Source organism: Squalius cephalus (genome assembly GCF_949319135.1).
Source record: "Squalius cephalus genome assembly, chromosome: 2".
Classification (NCBI taxonomy): domain Eukaryota; kingdom Metazoa; phylum Chordata; class Actinopteri; order Cypriniformes; family Leuciscidae; genus Squalius; species Squalius cephalus.
Genome location: NC_137123.1, coordinates 30184634 through 30194439, shown reverse-complemented (window position 1 = coordinate 30194439; position 9806 = coordinate 30184634). Strand labels below are relative to the sequence as shown.

Sequence of the window (9806 nt, the reverse complement as noted above, 5' to 3'; positions counted from 1 at the left end):
CTTTTTCAACAACAAAAAAAGAAAATAAATCAAAATAATATTTACAATAAAATGTCATAGTATTTACATTAAGGCATTTCAATTACACAAAACTTGTCAAATTCCACTTCACAAAGCCAATGCAATAAATACATTGATTTTACAAGTATGAACCAGATGATACTTTAACCCTGTCTTTAAATTATGAAAGGCAGCCGAATTGTGGTAATAGTGAAATAATGGTAACCTGCTTTTTACTGACTGTTTTTTTTTTTTTTATGATCAAGAAGTCGTAGCATGTGCTGCTGATAAAAAACAAACATGAAAAGGCACTTTAAGATGAAATGTGATCCAAAGGCATTATTTCAAAAGAACAGTCACTGTGGTCTCGTACATTCATATGAGCTTATGCATCAATGACAGTGGGAAAACAAACGGTCGGCATGCTCCTGTGTGTATAAAGGGGACTGTACAAATCACACAGCTGTCTAAAGCCCTTTTCCACTTCTCATTGCTTTTCTATACCATTGTTTAATAATTCATGAAATAATTGCTGTTCAGTAGCAGCACATTATCATCCAAAGCTATAAATACTTCAGCAACTAAAAAGAGGGAATCGCAGTATAGGCTGTGTACTTGAAACCCCAGTATGAGCAGTAACTATTCCAGTGATATATATATATATATTAAAAGTATTTATCATACATAGATATTCATATTTCCAGTCTAATTCAAGTGCAAAGTAAAATGGGAGTTGTGTCTTAGTGCTTTGCAGATGTACAAGAACGAATCCTGTATATTTTACAGTTCCATGTCATTGCGTTTAAAAACGTTTCATCTTCCAATTAGAGGATCTCGTGTATAAGAATGGAAATTTGATCTATACATCCGAAAGAGAGATGAAAAAGGAACGGGGCATTATATCTGAAGGTACCACAAGAAATTGGCTTTCATGGCAATATCAAAAGTTGTTTTTTTTCAGTTTACAGTCGACAGCTCAACACTCTCGACAGGTCAGAGAGAGAAGATTACCCTAAACATTATAAGGTTCGTCGCGGCGTAGAGAAAGAAATAAGTTGTTCTGTTATCACTTCATGTGCATAATAATAAGCATATGTGTCTGTTTCAGTGAGTGTGTGTTTGTGTCTAATTCTGGTGCCTCTTCATATGCAGGGCGAGATGATCGGAGCGAGAGAAGCTGCGGCTGCACACGGCGCACTGGAAGGGTTTGGCTCCGGTGTGCTTCCTGAAGTGACGCGTCAGCTCATCGGAACGTGCGAACCGCCAGTCGCAGCCTTCCCACGTGCACCTGTACGGCTTCTCACCTGAACACAATGGACATCAAGTTAAGTTAACGTTAAGCACATGGAGTCATCACTAGAACACGGAAGAAACTCATTCACAGTAAAAAAACTGGTTTCTTTTCACGAATACATTAGTAATACTAAATGAGTAATCTGTGTGGGTAGCGTTTCTCTGTCTGTCATTGCTAGTAACCATAACAAACATATACTGAGAGGTGTGGAGCTACCTAATAAACTTCACTTAACTCGATCTCTAAGATTAAAGTATTTCAGAATTTTGGTATGTTCGTGGAGGCTGACAAGACTAAACTCATAGTCGGCCATAAATAGCAGCGCAATGTTTGCCTTTCTAGAACTCGGGTTTAGAAGTTTTAAAGTGTGTTTTTCAAAAGACGACAAGGTCATTTCTTCCTCCTGAAATCAAGTCGGTTTGTTAATCCCTTCGGAAAATCCTGCCAGCTCAACACATGCATTGCAACCCTTTCAAAGCTTGAAATTCGGATAGTCGATGACAGATGGTAAAAAAGAAATGCGAATCTTATATTTAAACGACTTAAAGAATGACGTGAGGTTTAACATTTTAACACATAACATTTTGTGATCAATTACTCATCCTCATGTTGTTCTAAACCTCGACTTACTTTATTCTACGGAACACAAAAGAAAATATTTTGAAGAATGTTTTTTTTTGTCCATACAATGAAAGTCAATGGGGTCCAAAACAACATTGGACCACATTGACTGACAAAAAATAAACAAAACTTCTTTGTGTTACACAAAAAAAAACTGCATACTGGTTTGGAAAGTCGTGACGCTGTTCTGAGATTTAGTTTTTGAGTTGTGCATTGTAAATATTAAGTGCTTTAAGTAATTAAATGATTGTTAGATTATTTGAAATATCAGTGCAAATGATAATAGCAAATGGGCTATAGGCTTTTAAGTAATAGAAAATGGGAGCCGAAGAACTATAAAGAGTGATACTGCGAGTTCAGCTGTTTCAAACTCATTCAGTAGGTGTGGCGCTCAAAAACAATTAACTAGCAAAACGTCAGGACATGTGCCTGTCTTGAGCTTTAACGTTTGTGAGGAGAGCCCTGAACAGGGATCCTGTAATGACATGTTTGGATGGGGCATCTCATGCGTTGTCTGCCTGAGGCCCATCTCTTCTCTCCAGGGACTGGTTGGATTGGGTTTTATCTTGAGTTGTTATCTGTACATGGAGTTTTGTTTTGTTTTTGTAACAAATGAATACTTTTATTCAACAAGGATGCATTCAATTGAACAAAAGTGACAGTAAAGACATTTATATTGATACAAACGTTTTCGGTAACACTTTACAATAAGGTTCCATTTGTAGTTACTTTAGTTAACATGATCTAACAATGAAAAATACTCCTAAAGCATTTATTAATCATAGTTCCACATTTACTAATACATTACATTACTGTTTTTACTGTATTTTTAAACATATAAATGCAGCTTTGTGAGTATAAGACTTATTTTTTTTTAAATCTTATAGACTGCAAACTTTAAAACAGTATTGTATGAGTGAAAAATTTCCATTGAATTTGGTAAACTTCTATTTTATTTAATAAACGTTGTATTTTCTTTTTATTGTGTGTGTGTGTATTTGTTTTAAGCAATATTGCGTATATTGTGTACAGAAAATGTAGGCATTATTAAACTGACCCGCCTATTATCTATAAAAATATCATTATGAATTTGAAAGTAGCACCTGCACTGTAATTGTAAATCTCATTTTGACATGTTGTTTATTCGAATACAGCAACACTGTCAAAAGACTAAATCATGCCATGTCAAGACTTATAGAAAAGAGTGGGTGTTGTTATCTTATCGTAATAGTGCTTTACAGGCAGTAAGAGCAAGTAATTAAGCTCAGGACTTGGTGACATAAAAAATAAATCTAGAGCTGGAAAAATCTACAAACTTTTGATGGCCTGATAAGTATACTTTATCAGTTTATTAAGTTCACATGCCAAAGGCCACGTTCTGGAATGCATGAATATTCAGATTCACTCCTCTGGGTCAAATGAGGTCTGCTCTTCTGTTTACTTGTGTATCTCCAAATATATTTTTATAGAGAGAGAGAGAGCAATGCTGAACAATGATATTTTTAAATGTACTACTGATATATTCAAATGTTGCCAGGAGGTCATTCAAATATTGGACGTTAAAATTAAATATGGAAAAGGAAGTAGAAAAGGCTGTTCCTGCTGATGTATTTGGGCATGGTTTTGGTGCAATCTCATATTAGGAAGCGGCGCAGGATAGCTTTCAGGCATCGTGCAAGAATGAACGCATGTGCATGCCAGCAACACACTTCTGCCCAGCAACATGACAGTAAAGTGCCAAAATAGGAGGGCAGCTTTATCGAGCATAAATAAAACCATTTTTAATTGGAGAACTCTTACCAGTGTGTGTCCTCAAGTGAGCTTTCAGGTGGGACGACTTGGTGTAAACTTTCTTACAACCTAAAAACATATAACAGCTTTTGTTACTCACAACAGTATAAAGCATTTGTGTGTTGAGTTTTTGTAAAATAATTATAAATGATTCAATATTTAAATAACTTATAATGCAATTATTATATCTGATGCATATACAGTATGACATGAGTATTTTAATCATTTTAAAGACTGTAAAAAATGGTTGTGAGGCTATTAATAAAAATATTATTCATTATGAAAATAATCATACATTAAATATTTAAACGATAATTTTTAAGTATTAAAAAGCAATGAAGTGATTTTCATTGCATTGATCTTTTGAGTGATAAAAAATCTTGGGAGGCTATTGATTTAAAAATTATAAATTGTTAAATATTTAAATTATAAGTATTAAAACAAAACGATGCAACTGTTATGCTTGAAGCATAAACGGTACGAAAAGAGTGCTTTTATTTTCTTGAAAAAAAAAAGTTGGGAGGCTATTTATGATGAAAAAAATTAAATGTTATTAAAACAATTAAAATGATCAAGGCCTGGTTTCACAGACAGGGTTTAAATTAAGCCAGGATTATGCCTTAGTTTAATTATGGCATTTAAGTAGCTTTTATAAATGTGCCTTAGAAAAAAAAAAACATTACTGGTGTGCATATTGAGACTTTAAAATCAAAGATTTTAATATCTTATAATAAGTTGCTTTCAGTTAAAACAGCTCAAACATGCATTTTAAACTGAGACTATAAGCTTAAACCTTGTCTGTAAAAACGGGGCAAATATAATAAAAAATGCAGTTATTATGCTTGATGCATAAACAGTGTGACAAGATTGTTTTTATGTTTTGAGATATAAAAATGCTGGGAGGCTATTGATAAAAAAAAAAAATAAAAAAAACATTAAAACAATATTAAAATGATTAAATATTTCAGTTATACATTATAAACCAAACAATGGCATTTTAATGTTTGAAGTACGACATGAGAGCAATTTCATATTTTAAGTCACCAACACAAAATCAGTTGGTTCACTCATCACCACAGTCACAAACAAGAGCATCCTGTTCTTTGGTTTCAGTATGCTTTCTTTTCCAATTAGGAATCCAAAGCCCATCTCATGTCGTTAGCAGTAAAACCCCACTCAGTGAAGAAAAGCAGTGATGGGTTCTTAATTGCGAAGCACGTCATATCAGACATGCAGCTTCTTAGTGTAAATGCACTATTAATGGCACTGTGAGGCTTGTCTGTTTTACAATTTGCCCAGTCAATTTGATGCAACAGGATTCAATAACAATTAGCCTGACGTCAACTCTTTGGCATTCATTTTGAGCACTGGTTAAAAGGCTTTGCCCGTCTCTGAATTATTTAACAGTGGATTCAAGCGTGAGTAAGAAAGCACAGTAGAAAGCAGCGTTGTGCTCCGGAAAACGCAAGGACATCTTGTGAATTTGGCTATTATGCTTTTTTAGCTCAACATGATTGATTTAAGTTCAATTGAAACAATTTGTTTATTCTCCGTACCTGGAAAATCACAGTGGTGTATCCGTCTTTTCTCGAGGTCTGGGTTTGTCCTTCGGTTGTAACGGACAGGCATGGACCCGTTGGTCGCGGAAGGTCGTGCGGGGGTGGGGGTTGGGTGACTGGGCGCATGGACAGCCATTTTGGAGGCGATAGTGGCGGCGTAAGATGGTGGTGGTGTCAGATTGTGAAGCAGTTCCTTCTGTCTGTCAGGACTGCCAGGTTCTGAAGTGGGAGGCGTAGGGGGAAGATAGGGCATTTTGAGCTGCGAGTGAGCCTGACCCTGAGGATGGACGAAGTGACCTGGGCCGAGATGGTACCCGGCAGAGGACATGCCACAGTATGGTTTGGAAGCAGTCTGTTGGGTCGCTAAGTGCAGGTCGTGGAAAGTAGGCATCTGTGAGGGCACAGAGTGAGCGTGAGAATCGGCTTGATGGGGGACGTCCAGCTCTGAGTTGAGGAGCTGGAAGAGCGGCCCATCCTGAGGGATGTCAAAGCCTTGCATCTCCTGCTTGACAAAGACCCCGGTGTTATCGTCCATGGTGTCCATTCCAGAGCCTGAAGTGGAATTTGCGTTAAAGATGCTGGTGAAATCTGGTAACGTGGATGGAGGGCCGGTCGCGCTCACTGGACACTCTGGATGAGAGAAACGTGCCGCTACAGGTTCAGTTTTGACCTGGCTGGGGACCGAAGGCCGTGCCGGCCGGCACAAGCCCGTTCTTAGATACGCAATGTCGGGCAGGAAGACATTCATGTTGATGCTGTAGGGGGAACAGTGGTCGTCTCCGAAAAACTGGTCCATTACAGAGATACTCTCTCGTCTTGACTTCTTTAAGTCGGGGAGAGCCATAGGTTGTGGAGACAGGTATTTATCCATCTCTAATTTAGCCTAGAGAGCAAAAGAGAGAAGCATGCAGTTGTAAGGGCCATTAAACGCAAACAAGGTAAACAGATTTCCGAATAATAACCACTGGAATATTGCATACGCTGCTTCTGTCAGCAAAGCTGGCAGCATCTCCTGGGACTGCTCGTGTTGGCGGAGCACAAGCACAGACAGTATACATAACATTTTAGAAAAGCTTGCAAGAATGCAAATATTCACTTACTCTTATAACAATGGCCAACCTGCCTGCTTACTCAGCTAAGACAAATTGGCTTGGAGCAAAAATATATGGAGTACTCAATATTTACTTATTAAGCAAAATAATAGAAAACACATTTTAGCATTTATTCTCCAGTACGCATGTGATTATGTGCTAATCGGTGTTATGAAATATATAATTGTCCCTCATATGAATAGAAAAGCATGTTGGAACAAGTAAAAATAAACCGACACACCAATTTATCGGCCAGGCGTAGTTTTTGACGGTTATTTATTTTCTTCCTCTTCAATTGAGGACAGTTTGACTACTTGAAATCTTGAACAATGATGATTCTTCAATATGTCATGTGCGACAGTAATGGAAAAAAAATTTAATTGGGAGAAAACGGGATAAGCATTAGACTTGCTAACACAACAAGTTGGCTAACAGTCAATTAATCTACAATGTATAATAATAAAAAGATCTAAAATTATTTAGGAATATGAATATGTTATGTGAACAGGCAAGCATGTTGGATCAGGTAAAGCGAAATACATCATGCACATCAAGTGATGAACCAATTTATTGGCCAGGCTGAGTAATTGATATTTTGAGGTAACCGATAACCATGTCTGCTAGCCGATTAACAGGTCACTTTTCCCAGTCTTTAAATCTTATCAATTAATAATAAATAATTTACATTTACATTTTTCTGTGTGTGCAAATTTTAAGTAAATTTGGTGTAAAACCTCAATTCATCCATTGTATTATGTTTATAGTAGGCTATAACAGCATTACCTACATCATGAGATAGGCCTACCACTAATTTTAGAAATTTTGCAGGTATAGTAGATATACTTTACCTGCAAAATCTTTGTGTGAAGATGTGAAACCTAAAAATCAGGACTTGATGTTTTAACACCTGATCTTTGATCAAGTATATATTGAGAGCACGAAGCGATTGTGTTGCTGTATGGAGCAGTCAGAGGTAAAGCATTTATCAAGTCTTCTTCGATATGTCTCTGCTACATTCCACCTAAGACTGTAAAACAGCGCTCATACCACAAGCTCAAAACAGACTTTGCTGACAGGTGGAAAGCATGCTGGAGAGATTGCTCAGCCTTTCCAAATAAATGCCAACCAATTATCATAAAACCGTAATCAGCACAAATTAATCAATTAAGACTCATTCATTACTCCCTCCTGAATGTAACATCTATAGAGTCACTAGAGGAATAAACACGAGGAAAAAAAACTAAACACTCACACACACACATACATACATATACTCGGAATGCCAGAGCTCTTTAAGTGCTCTTTACGCGGCTGCTACGCATAGCTATTTCTGGATTTAGATCTTCCAGCTGTTCGCCGGACATGTATCTCTTTCACAAGTTTTCAGATTGAGGCTCGGCGTTGCTGGGAAGTTTGAGTTCGGAGCGCGAGAGCAGCGCGCGTGGGTGAGGAAGGAGGGAGGGGAGTCAGTTGTTGACGGTTCGGTAGCCAAGAAACCAACTGCAAGCAACTGACATGAGCCTGTGCGCTATCCGACCCAGCCCAGACTCTCCCCTGCATTACAGACACGGGGAAACCCCCCCAAAAACACCACCAAATCCTTTTGAAGTGCATAATGACAGCTTATACAATTGAGGACGCTTTGGATTTGAAATCTAAAACAACGACGATTCTTCAAACTAGGCTTATGCTATGTGTGACAGTAATGACGGCTATGGTAGGCTAATGTTTTTAATTTGTTTGTTTTTTAGGCTACTGTTTGGAGAACACGGGATAAGCACTGAACTCGCGAAGTTATAGAAGTCAACCAACTTTCAAATAACAACATAGCCTACTTGAAATGACAAAGCTCAACGCAGAACATGTTTAAAAAAATCTTAAAATCAATTTCTGATCTTGAAATTGTAACATTGTGCCTGATATGGTGTAAATGATAAAGCATTTAGGAGAGAAAAAAACAACAACATTCTATTACACTGAAAAATTATATGATCAATAAGTTATGACGTTTTTTTGTTTTTTTTTTTACATTGCTTTAACTCATCAAAATAAGTTGAGCAATTTTCAACTTTTTTATGTTTTTTAAACAGTTTAATGTAATTTAAGTTAACATAATGTAGTGTAAATGACTTAAACATCCAAGTTGATTGTACTTACAAATTTAAAGCAACTTTTTTTTGCAGTGTAGATTAAATGAGACTTGGTAATGATAGGTTGTTATAAAAAAAATGAAATTGCACACACAATTGACTAATACATTGAAATATGTTTAAGTTATCATGGTAAAGTGCAACGTAAAATTGTCCTGCGTGTATTGAAGGATGTGTTGTTTAAAAAATCTAGATGAGGGACAAAATTAAAATGATTAATTTCCAAGCATCTGAAAATCCAACATTTCAGCTATCGTTAAAACGAGCTTTACGTCTATTTTAACCTAATTATTTATAAAAAAAAAATAAAAAAAAAACATTTTGTTTTTTAAAAAATGTAGCCTACCTGGAACAGAAAAGTTCCTTTAAATGAAAGGATCGCACATCGCTGAACGCATTTAATGGGGCATGATGCTGATGGGACTGCAGGCGTGCAGCATGCCGCATCATCTACAATGGCCCACCTTTCACACAACTGAGGCATATGATCTTTAATTTATTGAATCATACAGTCTTCGAGAGCACCATTCCGAGAACTGATAGAAACAATTTACCTGACAATAGTCGTTTGATAAGCCCCTTTCCGTATCGGGATTCTTGGCTTCAAAGGAAAACAGAGAGGAGTCCTCCTGAAAGCCGTCGGATAGTGAGGGTTTGAGAAGCGAGAGAAAGTCATCTTGTCCCGGTGCGAGCGCAGCGCTCATCGTTAGAAGCGTAGCGGCAATAAACCCGTGGATGTGACGGAGAGAACGTCCGCAAAATGTGTTTTGATAGACGTCGAGGAAGGGGAAGTGAGTGTATGGTGCATGGAATGACACCCGTGCGTGTATGTGTGCGCGCTTTCGGTAGTAATATCCCGTTTTGCTTCGCTCCGTTCCTGGAGCTCCGGGATATATGTAGCCTATAATCGCTGAAAGGGCGGGGCCGGACTCTGTCAGGGACTGAGAAAGTGAGACGGCTACACCTTTACTACTGCTGATACTGTGACAGCGGAACAAGCCCGTCAAAACAGCCGGAGTTAAATATGTCCAGCCCTACGTATTGCCCCTTAGCATTTAAATAATGACAGTAGTGCAGAATATAAGGCTAATGTAAAACTCACTAGTAGACTAACAGCGATAATGTGTTCGAATTGTCGGCTAGCCTATTTATTATTTTTACAAGTTGATTCAAACTTAATTTTGTGATTAAAAAATGTTTTCACTTAGTTCTGTTAAAAACTATAACAGAGAAGCCAGTGAAGAGTTTATAGCAAGTAAAACGCTTCGTATTCAGTCAATTCACGAACGAATGACTCTTG

General features: G+C 37.4%; 1 protein-coding gene across 1 annotated transcript; it reads right to left on the bottom strand.

The window, feature by feature from the left end:
• Positions 1–320: 320 nt before the first annotated feature.
• Positions 321–9418, bottom strand: klf5a (Kruppel like factor 5a). Its single transcript, XM_079864239.1, has 4 exons — positions 9061–9418; positions 5263–6148; positions 3716–3775; positions 321–1304 (listed from the first exon to the last, which is right to left on the bottom strand). Exons 1-4 carry the CDS (start codon positions 9208–9210, stop codon positions 1126–1128), a joined length of 1275 nt encoding a protein of 424 aa, XP_079720365.1. The 5' UTR covers positions 9211–9418; the 3' UTR covers positions 321–1125.
• Between the last annotated feature and the right edge of the window lie 388 nt (positions 9419–9806).

Bases quoted from the DNA above. Each gene is read 5' to 3' on its own strand.
- klf5a (XM_079864239.1), bottom strand. From the start codon at position 9,210: ATGAGCGCTGCGCTCGCACCGGGACAAGATGACTTTCTCTCGCTTCTC. The intron at 3,776-5,262 runs GTACGGAGAATA...ATATGTTTTTAG, and splicing joins ACACCACTGTGATTTTCCAG to GTTGTAAGAAAGTTTACACC. The intron at 1,305-3,715 runs GTAAGAGTTCTC...CATTGTGTTCAG, and splicing joins TCACTTGAGGACACACACTG to GTGAGAAGCCGTACAGGTGC.